At 38.9% G+C, this 25,409-nt stretch overlaps 1 protein-coding gene across 1 annotated transcript in view; it reads left to right on the plus strand.

Annotated features, from left to right (window-relative positions):
• Positions 1-25,409, plus strand: part of SH3RF1 (SH3 domain containing ring finger 1) — a 184,031-nt gene that overhangs the window by 131,665 nt on the left and 26,957 nt on the right. The window contains exons 5-6 of the mRNA XM_058720935.1: positions 11,062-11,364; positions 17,225-17,335. Of these exons, the coding sequence (XP_058576918.1) occupies positions 11,062-11,364; positions 17,225-17,335 (414 nt within the window). The remainder of the gene's footprint in view (positions 1-11,061; positions 11,365-17,224; positions 17,336-25,409) is intronic.

A 25,409-nucleotide genomic window follows, 5' to 3' on the forward strand; every position in this document is an offset into this window, starting at 1 on the left:
TTATTAGCAAGCTTTGCTTAAAAAGTATGTAGGACATTTTGATTTTTCAGCAAGAATAATGATAGCTTTTTAAATTCTAACACTTAAAAGGTTAATTTTCAGAAATGACTCTTTATTCCACAATTTCAAATATCTGAGGTTGCCTTTTTTTAAGAGAAAAACCACAAATTAATTAAAACCATTATAAGACCTTTTAAATTTTATTGATATTTAAAAATATTATTATATTTCGGTATACATCCTAAATTTGGTGGTAACTAGGCTTTAAGAAACAAATTAGATTCATTTTAATTAACACAGGTTAAGTTCTGTCTTGTATCCTGAAGAAGGTTGAATGGATATTCTACTTTATTCTGCACATTTGTGCACATACGTGGCATATAAATGGCATAAACAGAAGCATCTTGGTTATTAAACCACTGAGGAACATGCTTCTCTAAAATGAAATTGAATGTATTTCTGGAAAATTTTTCCTAAGTGTTGTAAAACAGCATTGTCTTTTAAAATAGTGTTTAGTGGCAGTGTGCCTATTAGGTTTCACATGTGTGTGGAGCAAAACTTTCTCTACAGGCTGAGGAGAAGAAAGATCTTAAACAAAAGTGCAAATTCATGATAGTCATTATTCTCAGTATTTTTCTGTATCAGATTCCTTCTTGGTGATTAGCTTTCCTCTCTGTGCCTTACAACCTCCCACCCCTTCTCTCTCTCTCTCTCTCTCTCTCTCTCTCTCTCTCTCTCTCTCTCTGTCTCTCTCTCTCTCTCTCTCTCACACACACACACACACTCACACACACACACACACACACAAACACACATTAGGTACTAGGGCAGGAGAAATAGTCATTCGCTAGTTTATTAACTGATTATGTATCACTGTGGAATTTCTGTCAGTGTGTCATTTCACACTGACAAATTATTACTTAGAATTTAATGGCAATTGCATATTCTTAACCTCCTGAGATACCTATTCCAGATGTAGTATTGCTACATCTGGTAATGAGGTCCTTGAAAATAAAATGTATGAGTGGAATGTATCCTTTTGGTTTATAGACATTTCTTATTTGTGGTGTGCATTTGGTGAACGAATACCACATCAAAAGAGACCCACACAAAACCTAGAGTATTAGAGTCAGTGGGCACAGAGAACTGAACTGAGCCCAACTTCTAAATAACCATTGGTCTCAGTTCTTGACACCATAGTAAGATTGTAGACCTGTTGTTTCAGAAGTAACAGGTATGACTGACTCTTTAGCTTTAACCGTCAGGGTAGAGCTTTCCTCTCTCTCTCTGAATTCTTCTGCATATTTGCTGCTCACAGTCTCCCTGTCATCTTGATGGATGAAGTGTTTCTTTTCCTTTTAGTTTCTGTCTCCTCCTCCCAAACCTTTCATTCTCCAGGAACTTGGTCACATCATGTGTATCTTTTCTGTTCTGCAGTTCAGTTATTTGCTTTCCTCCTGGCTTCCCCTTTATGTAGGGAAATGAGCAGCTTTTTGCTCACCTCAAAACTATTTTCCTTGACTGCACTCCCTTCACATTATGATTCTACCTTTTTCCTTCCTTTCCCTGCCAAAATTCTCATAAGAATCACTTATACCTGCTCAGTGCCTCTGTTTTCCGATTACCTACCGTTAGGCTTTGGCTACTTCAGTCCCAGAAACTGCCCTCCTGGCTGCCAACTAACTGCCTTTTCGTAGCTCTCATTTTGTTGTTTTATTCTCCCCGGACATCTACCACGATTTTTTCTTTTTCCCCCATAATATTAACCATCACAACCACTATTCTTTTTTTTTTTTTTTTTTTTTTTAATTTTTTTTTTCAACATTTTTTATTTATTTTTGGGACAGAGAGAGACAGAGCATGAACGGGGGAGGGGCAGAGAGAGAGGGAGACACAGAATCGGAAACAGGCTCCAGGCTCCGAGCCATCAGCCCAGAGCCTGACGCGGGGCTCGAACTCACGGACCGCGAGATCGTGACCTGGCTGAAGTCGGACGCTTAACTGACTGCGCCACCCAGGCGCCCCACAACCACTATTCTTAATCTCCCTGTAACTACTTGCCTTTTTCATTTCTGGCATATTGGTTGGTTGGTCGGTCTGGGAAACTTTGCAAGGCCTTTCTGTAGCCCGAAATGCTTTTTTTTTTTTTTTAACTTTTTAATAAAAAGTTTATTTATTTATTTTGGGAAAGAGCGAGAGTATGTGCTCATGAACCATGAGATCATGACCTGAGCCAAACCAAGAGTTGGACACTTACCCAACTGAGCCACCCAGGTGCCCCTGTAACCTGAAATTCTGAGTGCCTTTTTGCTTTTCCCTCCTACTTCTGCTATCTTCCGTACTTTTTCTTCCCTAGTTAGACAGTGACTCCATATGAATTTTATGCTTGGCTTACAGAGTGGGTTCGTTTTAATTCATTGTTAAGATGGAAAAATCAGGAGATTTTACATAAGCCTAAATTTCTAGCTTTCCTTAAAAAAAAAAAAAAAAATCAGCTGACACCAGCAAGCAGTTGCCTCTTGAGAGAGGACAGACACTTGCCAATGTACCATACAGTCCACTGCTCCCTGTTGGTCTCATTGAATGAGCTCTGCCTGAGCTCTGCTGACAGGTGAATTTGCACCTCCTACCCAATGTTAGAAATCCATCATGCTATTTCCTAGGTTTCTTTTTTCACAAGTCGAGGGGGGGGTGTTTCTCTGTGTCCGCTTTACCCCACACAGTACTGTGCCTGGCTTATAATAGTCACTCAAAAAACACTTGAATGAGTGAAAGTCTTTATGTTTGATTCTGGTCACCTTGGGCCTGAGGGCTTTATACTTGACAAAGAGGTCTCTGCCTCTGAGTATTTTGAATGGGATGTTTTTGTTTTGGGTTGAGAAAAGGTATCACCACTACTTTACATAGGAATAAAACTTTACAGATCATTAAGTCCATCTTCATGTTACATATGACAAATAGGAGACACACATACAAAAAAGTGACTTGCCCAGGGCAATGGAGCATGTGAAGGACCAGCTGGGATCTCTCTGGGAACAGTGAGAATAACTCCTATTCATATAGAGCTTTATGGGTTACAGAGCACTTTAACCTGTACTCATTTTTACCTGGGGTATACAGAATTGATATTACCTTCCCTGTTTTATACAGCAAAGGAAACTGAAGCCATGGAATTTAAATGGTCTCCCCAAGAGTACTTGGCCAATGAGGAGAGACTTAACTCCAACCCAGACCTTTCAACTTTATGTTCAGAGCTTTTCCTGTGGTTTTCTTCAACAATCTTTTATACAGCTCCCGCAACTAAAATTCTGTTTAGGCTTTCAATGAAGTGAACACTCCCTTTGTCCCTTATATTTCAGAATCAGCAACCTGAAAAAGAAAATTCTGGTTTGTTTATTTTTTAACAGCTGGGGCCAACAGAGATGAGGATAATTAAGCCAGGAGCACCTGGGTGGTTCAGTCAGTTAACCATCCAACTCTTAATTTTGGCTCAGGTCATGATCTCACAGTTCATGGGTTCAAGTCCTCCCCCACTCATGTTCTGTCTTTCTCTGCCAAAATAAACACTTAAAAAAGGTAAGCGAGGAGCTAAATAACTGATGTTTCTCACCTTCCTAACTTAGTGCATTGGGGCAGTTACTTTGAAAATCCTTTTCCCTTTAGGATGTCATGAAGGCTGTACTGAGTCTGTGTTCCTCACTGTCCTGCTGGGTAAAGGAGTAACCCTCATTACCAGTGAATGACTTCAGGGCTCACGAGGCTTCACAAACGTGGGCCAGGGGAGGTCAGGGGAGTAGTTTCAGTTGTTCTTTCTCTGTTTGGCAAATCTGTTGTGCTTAATTAGCCTCAGGAGACAGCCATCTTGGGTGTAGTTCCTCTCCCCTTCATCAACTCCTGAGAGTCCAGAGCTGTACTCTTCAATATGTGTAGCTACTGAGAACTTAAAATATGCCTATTCCAGGTTGAGATGTGACATAAGTATACAATACACACTGGATTTCAAAAAATAGAATGTAACTGTTTCAATAACTTTTTTATGTTGATTACGTGTTGAGTGATAATGGATAAATTGGACTGAATAAGATATATTAAATTAACTTTACCTGTTATCTTCTTAAATGTGGCTATTAAAAATTTTTAATTACACATGTGACTCATATTATACTTCAGTTGGACAGTGCTGGTCTAGAGGGAGCCTCTCCTTCCCTTGATAGTTCTAAGAGACTGACATTTTTATTTACTCAACAAATATTTACCGAGCCCTAAATGGAGTTGCTACCTGAGGGAGGCTTTCAGATCAATTTTAAAAGACTTCTGAGTAATCCCTTCAGTCTTTATAAGTTTTCCTTTTCTGTGGGGGAGTCTTGTATTATAAATGAAGACTGAGCTTGCTTTTGTATTTCAATCATACAAAAACAAAAATCTTGTTACCTAAATTGCAGGGAAGAATACAAGACTAATGGAAATACAAATTCCTCATTGCTACTATGTGAAAAGATTTTGCAAAGGACTGTAATGTGAGGCAAAATATTTTTGTTTCTGCTAAGAGGAGGTAAATGGCATGAATTTACATCCTATAACATTCATTCACTGGTATTCAAAGTGTCTAACTCGCTGGGGAAGGAGCACTGGACCTTGTGATGTAGCAGAACACTCAAGTTCTTTTAAAGCATAGCTTTGTGAAGGTGCATTTCAAGCCAATGAGGAAAAGGTGGACTATTAGATAAACAGTGATGGGCCAGCTCCTGAGCCACGTGGAAAAAAACATAGCACAATCCTTATTCTTTAAAAAACATAGCACAAACCTTATTCTTTAAAAAAAAAAATTTTTTTAATGTTTATTTATTTTTGAGAGAGAGAGAGAGACAGAGTGCGAGCTGGGGAGGGGCAGAAAGAGAGGGAGACACAGAATCTGAAGCAGGCTCCAGGCTCTGAGCTGTCAGCACAGAGCCCGAGACGGAGCTCGAACCCACGAACTGTGAGATCATGACCTGAGCTGAAATTGGACGCTTAACCGACTGAGCCACCCAGGCGCCCCCCTCACCTTATTCTTTATGCAAATGTGCACATTGTTCAAAGATTGAGATGTAAAGAAAGAAAAAAAAGGATGGAAGGAGCCACCAAAATAGTAGGAAAAAAATGGTTTTCTTTTTAAAAATAATTATAGAATAAGACTTTTAAAGCATGATAAATTGAGATGCCATTAGTGGAAAAGATAAATTTGGCACATAAAATAAAAAGGTATATATAACAAACATAACAAGTTAAACAAATTAGAGTAATATTTCTAACTTGGTGAATATATACACACACATATATACATGCATACATGTCATATTAAAGAATGACTTAGATAATATATGAAGAACAGTCATAGATCTATAAGAAAAATACAAACAACCCAATAGAAAAATGGATAAAGTGTGATAATATGCAAATCCAAAAAACACAGATGCTTGATCTCATTAACAAATAGAGAAATACAAATTAAAACAGTATAATATAGTTTGTTACCTCTCCAAATAATATTTTTTAAATGATTGACAATACCCAATACCGTTAACAATGTGGAGAAACAGATACATTTTTGTTTTTAAAGTTTATTTATTTATTTTGAGAGAGATTGTGTGTGAGCAGGAGAAGAGCAGAGAGAGAGAGAATCCCAAGCAGTCTCCACCTTGTCAAGGTAGAGCCTGTGGGGCTGTATCTCACCAACTATGAGATAATGACCTGAGCTGAAATCAAGAGTCAGCCACTTAACTGACTGAGCCACCCAAGCACCTCAAAACAGAGACTTCTTAATAGTCTACTGGAGGTACAGCTGAAATTTACGCAATGTAGTATGTTAAATATATTGCAATAAAAAAATACACCATCGGAGGTGATGAAAATTGACCACTTTTTGGAGAGCAATTTGGTAATATCCTTCAAAAAAGTGTTTTAAGCTTATACTTCGATCTAACAATTTCATTTTTAGGAGTTTGCCCTGCAGATATGCCTGCACAAACATGCCAAGATATATTAAATGAGACATCTCTATACAATGAAATACCATGCTGTCTCTATTGATGCAGAAAGATGAGATATTGTTATAGGAGAGAATAGTATATACCAGTTGGTTTCATTTGTGTTAAAAATTAATAAAATACATATTTTACATATTTAACAATATCTACATAGAAAATATATGGAGGGATATGTTCTAAACTGTTAAACTTAGATACATCTGGGAAATGAGTTAGGGGGAGACATGTGGAAACCGGCCAAGGCCTTCACTTTTTAACTTCATATTATTCTATAGTATTTCCTTTTTAAAAATCATGAACATATCTTACTTTTATAATACGTTTTTCTAAAGTTTTTATTTGTTGTAAAAAACCTATTATGTTCAAGGGATACTCTAGTGGGTCGTGAATTAGTATAGGCTCCTCCATCAGACCTACTGTTTGTATTCTCTGGTGCTCAAAAACTAACAGATACATCTGTAAAGCTTCATATCAAATAGTGACTACTCAATTTCATTTTCATTAAAATTTTTTTTCCTTCTTTTTAAAAAATGTAAGTTTCATCTTTTAAAAAGGTCATAGTCTCTAGGGGTGCCTGGGTGGCTCAGTTGGTTGAGCATCCGACTTCGGCTCAGGGCATGATCTCACAGCTTGTGGGTTCAAGCCCCGCATCGGGCTCTATGCTGACAGCTCAGAGCCTGGAGCTACTTTGGATTCTGTGTCTCCCTGTCTCTCTGCCCCTCCTCTACTCGTGTTCCATCTCTCTCTCAAAAATAAATAAACGTTAAAAATTTTTTCAAAAAATCATAGTCTCTTTAGCGAAGACAGCTTTAGCCACAGATTATTTGATACTTCTTCAGCTGTCTTGTTGCTGTTGTTAATATTATCAATATTTTGTCTGTATTTCCTTTCTCATACTTCTTTATCTTTCTGATAATATTCCATCTAAATTTTAGATTTTCCAAAAAAAAAAGACATTACAGTTTTAAGATTAACAAATCTCATTTGTCCCTGCTTTAGCTCCAATGTACTGAATTTTACCTTGTAGGCAACCAGGTCTCATCAGATACTCCTTACCAAATGCTGGGAAGAAGGTATTTTAGGATACAAATTTATTTCGTAGGTGATAAGTGTACTCCTAAACTAAAAGGTCATGGTTAGATAAATGTCACAGAAAGCTTACACTAGTGAACTCAAACAAACATTCATAAGTGAACATTATCAAAATTCCTCTAAAAGCTGTCAGATCCTTGCTCTCCTGTTGTTGCTGAATGTTAAGGTACACTTAAAATAAAAGCCTCTTTAAGTTTCTGCCTGAATTACTTAAAGCCTCTACCAAATAGTCTTAACTTTGTGCTTTTCCTTGGAACTTACAAAGGCAGCAAATAGCATTTTTAAGTACTAACCTCTGCTGCTTCAGAAGATGTCTAACGTCATTTTAAAGTATGGCAGCATTCTAGTAACAAATATGACTGCCTGTGTGTAAAAATGAAGTGCAGGAAAAATAGGTGATTTAGAGAAATAAAAATGAAAGATGTGAAATAGAAAAATGAATTATATCTGTTTAAGTGACATAATGCATTACACATGTGAGAGCTAAGAGAGACAAAAGACCAGAACTGTGGTCTTCTCTCTGCAATTTGCTGGTTCCACCATACCGTGATGAGTCTGCCTGTATGCACATACTTCTGCATGTAGACTTTATTTTTCTAAACATGCCAGTTGTGTAGCCCAGCCATTCCTCTCCTAGGCATATACCCAACATCCAGATGAGTGCTTAGTCCACCAAGAAATATGCACAAGATTATTCATGGCAGCATTGTTCTTAATAGCCAAAATTTGTAGGAAGGAGGAAGTCTTCAGAAAGAGAAGGAGAAGGGACAGGAGGAGAGGTAAAGGGAACCCAAATATCAATCAACAATAGAATGCATAAATAAATTGTGGTGTATCTGCACAATGGAATATTATATAGCACTTAAAAAAAATGACCGATTCATAGGCCATATGGATAAGTCTCAAAAAGTGTATTGTTGACTGAAAGAAGTAAAACTCAGGAAAATATAAAGAGTGTGTTATTTATAAGTCTGTTTGTAAGCTCCTTGAGGGCAGGAACCATTTGTCTGCATGTATAGATCTCCAGCTCCTAGCACATCATCCATCATGTAACAAATGATCGATGTGTATTTATTTTAGTGGAAAGATCAATATGTATTTATTTAATGGAAAATATAGGAAAAGGTACAGAGAAAGCACCCTGTATTTTTATAATGAGAAAAACAGCAGGGAATATAGGGAATATATGTAGGAAATATATTTCTTATGTTTATTCCAGAGCACAGCATATAGAAACCTGAAATTTTAATTCATTTTAACTAAAGCAACACTTGGCTGGGTATGAACAGGACCATGGTAATATTTCAGACTATTTCAAAGCAGACATTGCTAATGGAAGCTATGGTTTGATCCCAGAATAAATTTAACTTTGATATCAAGTAGATGCAATAGTTTTTTCAATTCGTATTTTTGGCCTTAGTGGGAAGGAAATCTTCTCAGTTCTTTCCCTTATTTCTTACTCAATGCAACATGAGTGCTGAGTTAATTGGTCAGATTCCAGCATGTGGATTAAGTCATGCTTTTGAGGATTTGTGCCTTGGGATCTAAATGAGCTTATAGTAGAAGAAGGCATTTTGTGACTCCTTTTCTTCTTTTGGTATTGTTGAGGTTTGGGCCACTCCCACCATAATAATTAAACACTACATTTCTTCCTTCCGGCATCTGATTTTCTTAGAGACCTGGATCTCCTGGCCAAATGCTAGTGTAATGTTATATTAAGGCCACCCTTTAATAGTACCTCATTTCTTCATTCCTAAACACGTAACACAGAGTCCTTATGATCGTCTGTCTCCTCTCTCTCCTGCCTTTGATACTTCAGGCATTGATAGGTGTTAATGGTAGCATCACTGCCTATTATTCTTGAAACTTTATCATGTGGAAAAAATCCTTGAAGTCTGAAGGAGAGGCATGCTCATGTTTGAAAAAGATGTATCCTACTAACTGTAGATCAGACAGGCCGGGTGAATTCAAGGCCCTGGGGAGCCACAGGAACAAATTGTTAATCAATTTGCAGTCATCTATGGAAGCACTGGCTACTGAGCTGCAATTAGTACAGCTTTGTGAGCAGCCAGTTGTTCCAAAGCAAGTTCACTTTGTTACGTATTGACTGACAGGATTTCCATTCTTCTAACAGGACATTCTCATCAACAGGGCAAGGAGACATGGTCCTAACCATTTAGGTAGATGGAAAATAACATTTGATGGTGATATTTTATCTAAGGTTGTTTGTAAAGTGCTGAGCATGCAAAGCTGAGATAAGAAAATCCCTATTATCCTTAATATTTACCTAAATTTACCTTTAAAAAGTCCATTATTTTTTATCTTAATGTTTTTTTATGCGAGGTTAAACTATGTGCTCAATGATTTCCTATTACTGTAATATCTTGGTAAGTTATATACAGCTTATTATCATGGAAGTTTTGTGGAAACGTTTTATTCTACCTCAGGAAAAACAAATTTCATGCTCTTTCCTTTCTTGCTGGTGCTATCAGCCCAGTGCACAGCCTTTGACCCCTTGTACCCTTAATAGAGAACTTTTCTTTTTTTTTTTAATTTTTTTTTTTTTAACGTTTATTTATTTTTGAGACAGAGAGAGACAGAGCATGAACGGGGGAGGGGCAGAGAGAGAGGGAGACACAGAATTGGAAGCAGGCTCCAGGCTCCGAGCCATCAGCCCAGAGCCCGACGCGGGGCTCGAACTCACGGACCGCGAGATCGTGACCTGAGCCAAAGTCGGACACTCAACCGAATGAGCCACCCAGGCGCCCCAATAGAGAACTTTTCAAAGAGACAAGTTAGCTTGCCAAAGGACTTGAATTTCATGTTTTACCCCCTTATGATTTAAACTGTAAGTACATATGAGAAGAATTGATGCAGTGACATGACAGATAATCAAGGATGTTGGGGCTCCTGGGTGGCCCAGTCGGTTAAGCGTTCAACTTCAGCTTAGGTCATGATCTCATGGTTTGTGAGATTGAGCCCCACTTCAGGCTCTCTGCTCTCAGGGCAGAGCCCACTTCAGATCTTCTGTCTCCCCCTCTCTCTGACCCTCCCCCGTTCACGCATGTGTTCTTGCTCTCTCTCGCTCTTCTTGCTCTCTCTCAAATATAAATAAACATTTAAAAAATAAAAAAGAATGTCTACCAACTTTTTTGTGACGTTTTCCCAAAATATACAGAAGTGGGAGATTAATTTATGTGGAAATATATTAGTTAACATGTAATGGTTTCGTTCTTTGTCATCTTGCTTGTTTTTTACCAGACCCAAAAGTTGCCCCTTCAGTGTTCACTTGTGCTCTGAGGAAACACCTAGCCATTATTGGACAACAGAGTATTCAGGTAGACAAATGGACCCTTTTAATTGTTCTGATTTAAATTTCATCAGTGAACTGAAATTGAATCTTCATTTGTTACCGGCAAGTTTTAAAATTAGATATTCTGAATATTCTTGGAGAAAACTTTTTTTACCTTGTTGGTGTTGAATTAGAATTGTTTATTCTTTTTTTTTTTAATTTTTTTAATGTTTATTTATTTTTGAGAGAGGTAGAGAGAGACCGAGTGCAAGCGAGGGAGGGGCAGAGAGAGAGGGAGGCACAGAATCCGAAGCAGACTCCAGGCTCCGAGCTGTCAGCACAGAGCCCTATGCGGGGCTCGAACTCGCGAACCATGAGATCATGACCTGAGCCGAAGTCAGATGCTCAACCGACTGAGCCACCCGGCTGCCCCTAGAATTGTTTATTCTTGATTTAACATCTATTAATGACAGATCTAATGAAATGCCACTATTGAGAGAAAAGATATCCACATGGAAAAAATATAAAGAGGCTTGCAAATGCAAACTCTAAAGGGATGACATTAAATTTTAGATAAAGCTGGTTGAAAAGAAATCTCAGTGAATCCTTGAGAACTGTGTAACTGTCTTGTGTCGATTTCTTGGTTTGCAGTTTAACTCGGCAGCTAAGCAGCTGATAGAATGGGATAAGCCTCCTGGGCCAGGAGTCGATGCTGGAGAATGTACCTTGGCAGCAGCCCAGAGCAGCAATGCCCCAAAGCACTCTGACACCAAGAAAAACACCAAAAAGCGGCACTCCTTTACTTCCCTCACCATGGCCAGCAAATCCTCCCAGGCATCCCAGAACCGCCACTCCATGGAGATCAGCCCTCCTGTCCTCATCAGCTCCAGTAACCCTACGGCTGCCGCGCGGATCAGTGAACTCTCTGGCCTTTCCTGCAGTGCCCCTTCTCAGGTAAATCATCCAAAAGGCGTGAACAGAGCTCAGGTACAAAATGATCTATTCACAAACATGTTTGTTCACTAGCTAAACAAGACTGCTTATTTTTGCCTTCAGAAGATAGTAGCTTTCCTGAGATGTAATAAAGCTTTTCTCCATTCTGTAGGTAGAAAAATGGAGAAGAGAAAACTAACTTGAGTGTATTAACCTGAACTTAGTCATTTTCAAAGGAAGGATCAGAAATTACAAAATGATTTAAATACTTAGTTTCAAGCAACTGCTCAGTTTTACAGAACTTCCTCACAAGGCTGCTCTGGGAGATCTTGCCAACTAAAACTTTATCTTCATCCAAACTAAAGATGCTGTGGTTAAAACCCATAGTTGACAGTTGCCTGCATCCATCTAATTTACCCCGACATTCAGGCTTCCCAGTAAGAGCTATAGAGAAAAAAGAAAGAACGTGAAAAAGCATTTGAGTTAGAAATTGGCCTAGCTTTTTTAAAAAGCTTATTAGTTCATCAAGGCTTTGGACTATCTTAAGAAATTGCTGCACATTATTCTTGTGTTAATAAAAATACACAAGATGATTGGAAACATTCATTCATTCAGCAGGCATTTATTGAGTGCCTTATTTTTAGAACCTTCTAGGCACCATGTATGCTTCTTTGTTAGGCCTTAATTCTGGACTGCAAAATGAGCCTAACTGTTACTTGCCTAATTCACAGGGCTGCTGTAATTATCCAGTTAGATGACCACTATATTTTCCTCAACTCAAAGGTCAGAGAGCCCGGTCCAAAGTAGCCTGTCACAAGTAGGAGAAGTTTCTTTCAAATCTCATATTTAGTTGTTAAAATTCATGCAGATGTTACGTTCTACTTTATAATATAGCTGTTGTGTTTTTCAAAAAATACAAATCTAAATTATTTTCCTTTAAACAAAGAAACACGTACACACAGGGTCCTGGTCCTCAGAAAGTTTACAGTTTAATAAGTGCCTGTTGTGAGCCACAGAATAAAAATTTACAACATGGTTTCTGGTATTCCTTGCCAATTTTATTAAAAATTATGTTCTCTCGGCCTCATTTATTTGACCTCACTCCTTTAGATTCATCCTGCATGTTGTGAGTTAAATGCATTCACTTTCTGAATGGGATTGTGGTTCACTGGTAGTTTTTAGGTGGTGGGGCCATGAAACTTTTGATCTTTTGAGGGAACTAGTACACACACACACACAGCAAAGCCTACTAGGACATGAGTATGATGAGGACAGACATCTTTGTTGTGGTCACCGATGTACTCCAAATGTCAGACATACGGTAAACACTCAATAAATATTTATTGAATGAGGAGTCCCTTGAAAATGGGTAGAGAGGAGAGCTATGTTACTTTACCTGTAACTAATTATATCCATGTGAAAAATAGACATGGATTTTAGATTGGAGTAAGAAGTACCAAGTGAGATTACTCTGGAAAGACTCAAAAGATTTTTGAATAAGGTTCTGACAGAGGGGTCTAGTAAAGCTGGCCATTCACTAAAAGAAAATTGGATCATTTGACTGCGTTTTTTATTTTGTGACCTAGCAACATTTGTACAATGATGTCTTGTTTAAAAAAAAAAAAAAAAAGATAAAAAGCTTCTGCACAGCAAAGGAAACAACCAACAAAACTAAAAGGCAACCAACGGAATGGGAAAAGATATTTGCAAATGACACATCGGACAAAGGGCTAGTATCCAAAATCTATAAAGAGCTCATCAAACTCCACACCCGAAAAACAAATAACCCAGTGAAGAAATGGGCAGAAAACATGAATAGACACTTCTCTAAAGAAGACATCCGGATGGCCAACAGGCACATGAAAAGATGTTCAACGTCGCTCCTCATCAGGGAAATACAAATCAAAACCGCACTCAGATACCACCTCACGCCAGTCAGAGTGGCCAAAATGAAGAAATCAGGAGACTATAGATGCTGGAGAGGATGTGGAGAGATGGGAACCCTCTTGCACTGTTGGTGGGAATGCAAATTGGTGCAGCCGCTCTGGAAAGCAGTGTGGAGGTTCCTCAGAAAATTAAAAATAGACCTACCCTATGACCCAGCAATAGCACTGCTAGGAATTTATCCAAGGGATACAGGAGTACTGATGCATAGGGGCACTTGTACCCCAATGTTTATAGCAGCACTCTCAACAATAGCCAAATTATGGAAAGAGCCTAAATGTCCATCAACTGATGAATGGATAAAGAAATTGTGGTTTATATACACAATGGAATACTACGTGGCAATGAGAAAAAATGAAATATGGCGTTTTGTAGCAACGTGGATGGAACTGGAGAGTGTGATGCTAAGTGAAATAAGCCATACAGAGAAAGACAGATACCATATGGTTTCACTCTTATGTGGATCCTGAGAAACGTAACAGAAACCCATGGGGGAGGGGAAGGGAAAAAAAAAAAAAAAAGAGGTTAGAGTGGGAGAGAGCCAAAGCATAAGAGACTGTTAAAAACTGAGAACAAACTGAGGGTTGATGGGAGGTGGGAGGGAGGGCAGGGTGGGTGATGGGTATTGAGGAGGGCACCTTTTGGGATGAGCACTGGGTGTTGTATGGAAACCAATTTGACAGTAAATTTCATATATTAAAAAATAAAAAATAAATAAATAAATAAAAATAATAATTTTAAAGAAAAAAAAAGAAAAAAAAAAAGATACGTTTCTGGTAAGAATAGCGGCAACTCAGAATAGGAATAGCTTTAAAAAAATAGACAGTAATCTTTTGGCACTAGACAAAATTAAAAGAGAAAGGGAGGATAAAGCTCGAGTTTATATCTTTTGTAGAGAACTCCGCAGTCAGGTGTGAGCAGGTCTGACGGTGCCACACCAGAGCTGGGAATGAAGACTATGAAAGTAGAGCTATTTTTGTTTTGGTTGGAGTAGCTTAGGAAACAAGGCTCTTTCTGTGTTCCATTAAAACAGTTTCCCCTTCAACCATTCCACCCCTCCTCCCATATTCTAATTCGTTCTATTTTTGGTGGTAATATGTTGCCTCAGGGAGAAGTGATTTCAAGAAGACGATGGGAGATGTTTCAAGTGCTGCCTGGCTTCTCCGGCCCAGGTTTACAGAAAACACTACTTGTCTAGCATAGTGTGTACATTGGAGGGAAGTACAGTCTATAATAAAGCAATGGGTGTGTGTAGCATAGCAGGAGTGTGTGACAGGCAAACACTCTCCTGACTGTGGAGCTCAGCGGATATGGGAAGATGGCTCATGTGAGACTCTTTGAAATAGGACTGTCCTTTTCCTCTGCCTTGCAAAGGACCGATCAGGAGATGTGACTCCTCCTGCTATGGCCCATTTCTTTTTCTTTTTCTTTTTTTCTTTTTCTTTTTTTTTTCTTTTCCTTTTTCTTTTCCTTTTTTACAGAGCTGAGGAAAAGGATGTTTTAACATCTTGGTCCACTTTTTGTCTTGCTTTTCCTTAATTAGGTTTGGTTGCACTTAGAAAATCTAAAGGAAGGAGCCTAAGAAGTGAGCGTTCATTTTTCTCTCACCTGAATAGAATACACATATAGGCAGTCAGTGCTGGTGTGATGTGCTTTTCAGCTTACCTTTCCACCATATGGGTAGAACCTTATCCTCCTGTTTCTATACGGAATTTAGAGATCTCACCAGGACATCCCAAGTTCCAGGCAACAGGATTGGGAAATAGAAGAAAGGAGTAAAGGGCTGGCTTGCTATTATATATGGTGACTATTGAGTGAAGGCTGAACTTTCAAATACATAAACTAGAAGATTATTTATAGACTGTGCTGTCTAGGTGGGTCACCAGAACAGATGTGCACAGATATCTGTGATTGACATCTGTAAAAGCACATGATGCTACAAGCAACTAAGACATTTTATCTTTCTCTGGCCACACTCAAGATATTTTTTGGCCTCTGCCAGCTGGAGGAATGATTCATGATATTAAGTGTTTTTGTGGCATATTTGTATTGTCAGTGGCTTCAGGGGAAGCCAGAGATGCACCCACTCATTTGCATTTGCTTACCCCACCTCTTTCCCCCCCTTCACAGAGCCCCTTCTTGTAGAGGAGCCCAACTAATTTGCAGTTCCATGAGGAAAAGAATAGCAGAAAGTCAGTCTGTCCCTATTCAGGACATTTATTCTGGGCATGCTCACCTTCAGGCAATTTACTTCTGTTGCTTCTGCTTTTAATCATTCTTTGGTGACTTTTATCTCTTCCTTTACTCAAATACTAGGAGTGGCCCTGTGTTCACTGGTGCTTACAGGAATCTCAATGTTTAGTGCTTCACTTCCATGACTATGACGGTGGACACATTAGGGGGGCTCTGGTCCAGCTCATATAGGGGGGTGAAGTGCCTTGTCTAAGACCATGAGCTCATTAGCAGTTAATTATCTTGACTCCCAGTCTGCAGCTCTTAGAGAAACATTGGTCAGTCATGAGATCTTTCTTAGATATTTGTAGGGTCAGGCCCAGGAAGCTGTATTTTGATTCCATGATAATGGCATGTACTTTGAAGTGAGCTTCATTGTATCTTCTCAGAAAGACTCTTATGTAGTGCCAACTTACAAATGTCCTTGGGTTATGTATATAAACAGATTTATTGGTTAAAACAGCTAAAGACCGTTGGATTTTATCCTAGAATGAAAATCAGTGTGCTTCCCATTAGAAATTGATTGATAATAGACTTTCATTCACAGGAGAGACAAAAAAAGGGTTTGGGGAGAAACTCTTGTTAGGGCATCCCTTAGATCTGCTAAGTTTAAGCCTCCAGTTCAATCAATGTGTGAGCTAACAGGCACAGATGTGATTTTAAAAGGATGTGGATTCCATATATAACACAGATTTATTGGTGAAAATAAATTGTATGCTGTGATGCTGTTTATCCCTGGCCTTGGCAGGGCCTAACCTAAGCAGGAAACTCAAAATTTCCTTCAGGCCCTCTAGGAACTAATCTCTGAACTTTTCTTTGTCCTGATAATCTTTTTCTCAACATATGGGAATTGAGGGAAGTATGTTTGGGATTAAGTTTTTATTACAAAAGGCCTAGCATTTTGGGTGTATCGTTTCCTTGGGGGAAACAAGGTACCAGCCAACCACATTCCTTTAACAGTGGAGGAAAACCATCCCATTTGTTCAGGCCCACACGCCTACTCCTGCCTGCATTCTGCAGTTGGACCTGATACGCAGCTTGAGTGAAATTGATCGAGTAACTGAACACAGGCAATGAAATGACCTGAATAACTCAATTTCTTTCTAGTAAATTAATCTTGGATAGTATCATGGATAAGACACCTTTGAAAACAGCTAATTTGGCTTGACATTGTTCCTTTAAAGGTTTTATAAATAATTACCTGCTCTAGGCATGTCTAGGCAGCTGCATTTTAATTATGCATCCCCACTGAAAAGTAGAAGTCATGAAAAATGATCCCGAGAATAACAAAATACCTTAAGCACTTCACATAGATTTACATATTGACAGACAGGTGAGTGTTCAGCCATGACCTACCTTAATAGGATCTTCAGGGAAATTGCTAGTGGGCTAAGCAAGCAGCAGACTAACCATCTGAAAGGTCAGTTTGGTTCACAGTAGCCTCCCAAGTTATGAAAGCCAGCAGCAGTTGAATTCTGTATGTAAATCAGCAGTGGCCAATATTATCACATTACCTCCCAGTTCCGAATACAAATTAGGTAATCAGTAAATGTGGATTGAATAAGCTGCAAGAGATTCTGCCTTCCCCCAAATACTAGAAACTACAGATTTTTTTAAAATTATGATTTGCCTCCACAAGGTTCAGCCAGTAATCTGTTGTATTAAATGTAGTTGTCTTTTAATTAACTTTTCTTTTTCTTGGCAGGTTCATATAAGTACCACCGGGTTAATTGTGACCCCACCCCCCAGCAGCCCAGTGACAACTGGCCCCTCGTTCACTTTCCCATCAGATGTTCCCTACCCAGCTGCCCTTGGAGTGAGTACAGTTTATCCATCTCTGTCTCTCTCTCAGGTATTTAGTGACGTTAATCTGGCACATCCCACCTCCTAACACCTGCAGTTTACATTGACACTTGCTAGGTGGAGGTGGATCTCTTTCATCTATTATCTCTGCTGATCTTACAGAAAAAATTAGAAAGCCTCCTGCCTACAGCCTTCAAAATGTTTAACAGTGATCAGTGGCCTGAAGGCATTAGAAGAGATCTATAAAATGCTTTCCATTTTCATTAAAGTCCAGCCTGATTTCCTGAAGGCTTAACCTAAAATTTCTTTTTCATTTCTTTTGAGTTTCTAGAAGACTTCACTTATTTCCTACAAAGACAGGTTTATAGAAATACTGAGGAAACCAGGATCCCGAAGGCTAAATGGTTTACCTTGAGTCACATGGTGTGTCAATTCCAAATCTCTCCATTTATGATTCACCTTTTAGTAGGTTGTCTTCCACTGCAGTAGCTGCCGCTCTGGCTGCCTAAAGGTAACTGCTGTCTTGGAAGGCTCGCTCAGATTGTGTTGATTTTCCTTCTGAACACCTAGCATCCTACAGAGTCCAAACACTAATTGCTTTAAAACATCCTCACAAGAGAAATTAATAGGAGAAATGAGGGCAGCCAAGGGAGATAGACACAAAGAAGAACACTATGGAGAGAAAGTTAAAAGGGAAGAAACAAGCAAATTCAGCCTTAGAAAGCAGAAACACAATAGTATAAATCCCTGTTTCCTGAACTTGCAGACAATTGAACTACAAGGAACCAGCAATTGTGAGTCATCTCTCATCCAGTCCTGTGCCTTGGCTTATGCTTTCACACTCTTTCTTCCAGTGCTGAGTTGAATGAGAATAGAAAAGATCACTAAATCAGATCTCCCCAGTGGACCCCACTCCCGTAAATTGCTTTACAGAGTCTCACTGGTTGTGATGCTCTTGGAGAAACAGTGTGGCCTGATGGGGACACAGACCTAGGTTGGAAGCCCAGCTCAGTCACTTCTTTGTTTACATGACCATGAAAAGTTACTCAGCATCTTTAAGCTTCAGTGTCCCTACCTGTAAAATGAAACAACTATTTTCTGCTTTGGAGAGTTAGCACCATGCCAAGACTATAGTAGGGGATGACTGTTATTGATCTCATTATTGGTCTCTATTGAGGACCCTTGCAAGGCAGGCCTGTGGCATGTGCCACTGGTTTGTTCTCAGAATGCCTTGGAGGGCCTGGTTTGTTGGGTTATGGTTTCTCTGCTCTCTGTACCAGGAATAGTGAGACTTCTAGGCAGCTGGTTTGTTTTTAGGTTGTGGATTTTATATATGCTGTAAAGATTATGTTTCCTTCTGCTAGAATGCTTGGAGCCAAATCTGTACCCCCCTCCAACAAAGACCTCACAACATATTAGTACATTAGTCAAGATGTTTGCTCCATCTAGTTTTATTGTCCTCATTTTCCTTTTGCCTCATTTTGCTTTGAAACAAGGTGGATATAAATAAATGTGGAGTTATTACCTAGCTTGACTTAGACATTAGAAAACTTTTTATAGAGTTAACCATGTTCTTGTATTTAAATGGAAGTTAATAATGTTCTGGTTAGAGGTTAAAGTTGTATTTTTTTTTTTTTTTTAATGTTCCCAGAACGATTACACCTTCTTTGATAGCACCACTGCTTGGTGCAGGAAAGGTTGTGCTGATTCTTCTGGGGAGAAGATGAAATTCATTTAATTTTTATTGATATGTGGTTTCCATGAGATTCTGTTAGCTCTGGGTGTTTTGACCAGAGCCAAGTTCCATAATCATCCTGCCCTCTCATCTCCAGAGAAGACTCTCTCCTTTCCCTCCTTCTCTTCTCACCCCAATACATACACAACCACTTGGTATTTCCCTTCCCAGATGACTACTTCACATGGAAAAATTCTAACATAATTTCTTAAGGGAAAAAGACTGCGTTTTCTGATCTTAGAAAAATTAATTAGTGGAAAAGACATAGAGCTGGCTGAATTTCATCCCTTATGGGCTCAAAATTTTACAGTGTAGTAAGTAAATGGCCAGTTGCTCTAAGCTGGAGGCAACTCTAGGGCAAATCAATGGGACGGGTCACAGGAAAGCATGAATATACAAAAATTAATTTACATTCAACCATTTCATCCTAGGATTATATAAGAAAGCCTGCATGTTAAGCAAGCAAAAGGTTTATTAAACAGTATGTCTACTGTGCCAATTCCATTTAATGAAAAACTAATTATAAACAGATCTGTCTGTCATCCCAGGAGATGTCTAGATCTCAAAGTCCCTGGTAGGTTGGCAGAAATGTTTTGGATTTAATATGTTAGGTTTAAATGAGAAAAAAAATCTCAGTAGCATGTACCCTCTGTATCTTACATTAATCATGGCAAGTATCTTATTTAAAATTTGAAATATTTTCTAAGACATAGAGCACCATCACAGCAATATTGTATGCAGCTTGGTAGAGAGAAAACTATGCTTTTCATGGTGTGGATTTATTAGGTAATAAATGCCAACACTAGAATAGGAAATGAAAATTATTTCTAGTATTTTTATTATGAATTGAGACTTTGTAATCTTTCATGCAGAATGAACTTAGGATCATACTGTCCTATACATTTCACATGTAACAGTTAAAATGTTAGATATCTAATATTAGGAGCAAAACTGGCATTATATCTATCTAATTCAGGCATCAGGATGTTAATAGTAGTGAGGGCTTTTTCCACAACTAATTTTGGGAAGGGAGGAGGGTGAGGATCTATGTTAGTCTTGTATTTTCTGCACAAGGGCAGAAAAACTTTCAAATAAGTGATTAATAATCCCTTATCCTCTGTACCAGCTGAGAGGTGTTTAGCTGCAAGATGTCATGAATTAGGCAGGTCAATAAAGGCCAATACAGCCTGTGGCCAACTTATAAACAGATTGCATTCCAAAAATATGTAACCCTGACTAAAAAAATTGTACACATAACACACATAGTGTGTGTCTGTGTGTATATTTAAAGAAGCAAATTAAATGATGTCTGGTTCTCAGGATAGCCAATATGTAATTAGTCCATTGGAGCCCATGATGGAAGGCTCAGCAGGACTTACTGAGATCCATGGGATCAGGGACGGGCTCTGCAAAGAGGGGAATGAAACTACCATGTCAATAGTTTGAGAAGGACAAGTTGAGGCTTTGGAATTGGTATGAGTTCTGAAAATCAGGATTAGGGATAGAATATGGTCAGAATGTTCATAGCAACAACAGAAAAGGACTCCAGCATCTCAGGAACCAAGACCTCTTGATTCATATCATATTGTCCTAAGGGAAGTTGAAGCACAGAATGTTTTCTTATTTGTGAAATACTCATTGAGGGTCTGTTAACTTCTGTCTGCAGAGCTGGGTGACAGTAATACAAAGATGAGTAAGACAGTTTCTGACTTCATGGTCTCATGAATCATAACAACAGCTTCTATTTATTGAGCTTCTGCTATGCTCCAGGGCACTGGGAAAGGCAGCTTTACCTAAACTATTTCTAATTACAACTCCATCTCACAGATTGGTATATTGAGGCATAGAGAGCTTATGTAATTGATACAAAGTCAGTTAACTCACATAAGTATCTCTTCTTACAAATCAAATGTAGAACAATAAATCTATAATTTATGAGGGAAATTCCATTCCTGGAGAGATTTTTAAAAATTACCAAATTCTTAATTACATCTTTCCCTTTAGACGTAATCATCTAAGCATCGATTTCTAGTACTTTTTAAATATATTTTTAAATTTTATTCCTTTTTCTTCATAGCTGTACCCACAACTGACTGGCTTAATTCCAATGAGCATCCAGTTGAGACTTAAGACTTAGGGACCTTCCATCTTTATCTTAATTTTATTGAATTCTGATACCACTAAGTTTTTTTGTTTTGTTTTTGTTTTTGTTTTTTGATCGCTGATGTCAGTATTTCCACTTTTCTACTTCCTGCTTATTGTCATAAAATAAAACCAGCTAATCACATAATTGCACAAACACTGCTGTATGCAGGTGGTAATGCTGCTGAAATTGCTAACATTCCCGACTTGAGGAAGCATGATCATGCAGCAGCTTGAACTGTTCCTCCACCAGCCTGTCTACATGCGTCTGAGTTCAGTACTCAGGCTGTTTAGAGATGTTGATATGTAGGGTTGAAGGTGGGTTGTTTGGAAATCAGGTGTGAGGAAAAAAAGGATGCTGGGATTGGGGGAGTATTACAGTGGGATTTTCCCAGCGGACCCAGAGATGCCCAGAGTCTATCCTGCCCATCACTTTTCTACTCTGGGAGGTAGAAATGTATATGAGGGAAATGCACACTTAAAGAACAGTTGGAAAGAAAATGAATCCTTTATTGTCAGTTGTACTTGTTGCCCAAACTCCAGTGCAAAGCACTTTACTGGTAAGGTGGCCTGCAGCCCTTGGCCCAAGCTTAAGACCTAATGGATCTTGTCACCTGTCTTTAGCCAGACCCAGACCTAACCACTCTTTGGTTGTATGAAAGGACACAAAGAGGAAAGAGCACCAGAGAGGAAGGGTATCACACCCATGCACTTGAACTTTTCACTCACAATGCTCACTAGAATTAGGCTCATCTGGCCTAGAATCCAGTCCACTTGGAGAGGACACTTCTTTTCTGGTGCTCACTCTAACGTAGGAGGGAAATTGAGGACTGCCCTAAGACACTGGGCCGGGATTGGAATCTATGTTTATCTGCCCCCAAAGCCCATGCTTCTTCTACTGCTTTCAAGGTCAGTGGGTCAGGGAAACAGAGAACCTGGACATGGCAAAGTATGATCATTTCACATCAGCAGATCTGTTGTCCTGTTTTTACTGTTATTCAGAAATAGTAATTCTTGCCTCAGACCGTTACCACATACTACAAACAGAAGATCTGAATCTAAAGAAACATAAGGAGGATGCTCATTTTTAATGGATATCAGAATAACATCTAGTTTTCTACACCAGTATTTCTGCAGTTCAGCCTATAGCTATAGACAGCTTTACTTTGATAACATAAACCTGCTGCATTTCCATAAAATAAAACTACAAGTGATGAGTACTTTTCAAAGCTCCTATTAATTTAGCACGCAGTGTCTAGTGAAAATGACATTTAAGTGTGGTATTTGGTTCTGAACAGTATTAAGTTAACAAAATATTATTAGAAAAATGTGACCTATCCTTCTTGCAGGTCCATAGATGTTTTTTGCTGCTGGTGGAGAGTGCGCCTTGGCCTCTGGGGCCTGGGCTGGCCCGGACTGTGAAATAATAAGCAGGTCTCCAGGTCAGCTCTGGGTGAATGGAAGGCTGTGGTTTGCTCTGTAGAAATTTCAGGTCTTGCAGGATAGCAAACTGCCTGAAGCACAGCACACAGTGGATTACCTTTTGAACTTCCACATCACCAGATTATTTCAGTTTAAGTTGTTTATAAAGCAACCCACAGAACTTCCTAGTCTGTCACAGCCTTGGACTCACCAGAGCCCTATCATTTTACCAACCCCACAGGGTGGAACAACATCTAAGAGTCTGATTTTAATCAGACTTTCTCTCTTTGGTCTTTGTGTGCATATATCCCAAGTACACATGCACACACAAATGCCTATTTCCCCAAAGATATGTAGCCCAACACTGGGGGAAAATCTGCCCAATTTTATTAAGACAGTCTGTGTTCCAACAACAGAAAAAGAGAGAGAACTACACTTTCTCTCGAGCACAGCCTTTGGGGTCTTTCAGAATATGCTCTTGTAAGCTGTACCTCAAATGACTTCTGACTTACTCTCCGTGAAAGGAATGTACATGAAACAGTAGTTTACTGTATTTTTTTTAACTACAAGAGGTGACCTTATTTTACATTTTGTTAACAAAATGTGACGTGTTTTTGTCAGGTCCGTAGATGTTGTTTTGCCTTTTTCTTCTTAGGGTTAATTTAGTTAAGCCTCTGTTTGTTTGTTTGTTTGTTTGTTTATTAACATTTATTCATTTCTGAGACAGAGAGAGAGACAGAGCATGAATGGGGGAAGGTCAGAGAGAGAGGGAGACACAGAATCTGAAACAGGCTCCAGGCTCTGAGCTGTCAGCACAGAGCCCGACGTGGGGCTCGAACTCACAGACCGCGAGATCATGACCTGAGCCGAAGTCGGACGCCCAACCGACTGAGCCACCCAGGCGCCCCAGTACAGCCTCTGTTTTAATAATGTTAAGCCATAACAGACTATTTTAATTTCCTTTCCTCTTGAAAATAGAATTCTACTTAGAGTGTGAAATGGAGCTTTTTGGTTCTGTGCCTTGGGTAGTATTTTAAGTAATTTCTAGGAGCAGTTTGTGTTGGGCCCCGTGTTGAGCACATGCACTGGTCTCCCCATTTCCATAGCCACACTGTTTGGAAATCGGGTTTAGGAAGATTTAAGTGGAAATCGGTTGAGTGGTAATTTTACAGTCTGCATATATTATCCTGAGTAGTCTAGACTTGTTATCCTGCCCGACAAGCTACTGATGTGTTGTGATTACCAGTGAACTGCCCAGGTCACATGTACTGAGTGTTTTACCAGGATTATCTTTGTTTCTCTCTACTTTGTCACTGGGAGGAGACCTAGTGGAATGAATGCTTGACCTTCTACTGGTTAAAGGTTTTGAAGAATCTAAGCCCCAGTACAGGCAATTCCAGAGTTGTAACAAATCTTAAGGCTGCCTGCCATGTTTTGCATGGATGATGTGAGCAACATTTCATGCAGTTCTAACTTTTTGAACTGCCCTCTGCGTTGTCCAGGTTAGCACTCTGTAAGCAGCGCTGCGCCTCATTTATTTCTGCACTGAATGTTCTACAACACCTTCAGCTTCAGTACGGGAAAAATCCTTCCTGAAAGTCACTTCAGCAAAAAATTAAATTACAACGTGTGAAACAGTTGCAACATATGTCAGGAATTCTGAAATTTTTTCTGCGTAGTTTATTGTGTTTCCAGAACTGTGTACATTAATCAGCTAATCCGCAGATGAAGGAAGCAAATGTTGATGAGATGTGAATTTTTATTTAAAAAAATAGAAACAAAGTGACTGTTGTGAACGATGTTTAGAAATCATTGGATTTTTTGTGTTTATACACTGATATGTAGAAGCCATTTATGCTTTCCTAGGTGCATTCTTTAGTCTCCTTATTTCTCTTTTAATTCAGTTTTTACATCTAGTGGTTCAAAGATTTGGGGAGGGCGAGGTGGGGGTTCAGGCAAGTCTTTGTGTGCCTGTTTTCCCAGGAGTTTCAGTATACAGACCCTAAAGAATCATCTGGGGTTTATAGATCAGAAAGTAACAATTGCTCCATTGATTTTCAAAAGGCATGGAATCCTGTAGGCAGAACCCCATTAGTCTGTGCCCATAAAGGAACCAGCAGCTTTTCACTGGTTTACTTGTTAAAGATTACCAGGCTTGATAGTACTAAATTTCAAAAGCTGGCAAAGTTAAGAAAAGAATAAGCGAAAGTAGCAACAATTTCCCAGTGATTGTGGCTTGCTATTGTTTGGGCTGTTTGGAAACCAGGCATCAAAGGAAATTTTCTTCTGAGGGAATGGTTTGAGATATAGTGCAGCTAAATTGTTTTGTGTTGTGTTTAAGTTTCAAGTTACAGAAACAATCACAGATTATGTCTTAGCAAGCAGTGTGACATTATAGCTGCCCTCTTCAAAGGTGTTTGGATTCTTATCCAAGTCTCTACTTAAAAATGCCATTAATCTTAAAATTACATGCAGTTGTTCCTTTTTTTTTTTTTTTTTCTTTCCCTCTTTCCAAGTGTCATTACGTACCTGTTTGCTGAAAAAGTTGCTGTGGCTCTAAGATCTTAAAGCAGAACAAGAGATGAGTTTTTTTGTTGTTTTTTTTTAAAGGAGGCTTTCATACAAAGTAGCCTGCTGGTTCTGCTCCCTGTGGATTCCATTAAAGTCTTTTCCTATGGATTCCTGATTCCTTTTCCCTCCCACCTTCCATGAAAGATGTAAATAAATAATTCATTATTATTCTCTTTCTTTTTCTCCCTCTCTTCTCTTTCTTCTCTCTGTCTGTCTT

The sequence above is a fragment of the Neofelis nebulosa genome, chromosome 3, assembly GCF_028018385.1.
Source record: "Neofelis nebulosa isolate mNeoNeb1 chromosome 3, mNeoNeb1.pri, whole genome shotgun sequence".
Lineage (NCBI taxonomy): Eukaryota > Metazoa > Chordata > Mammalia > Carnivora > Felidae > Neofelis > Neofelis nebulosa.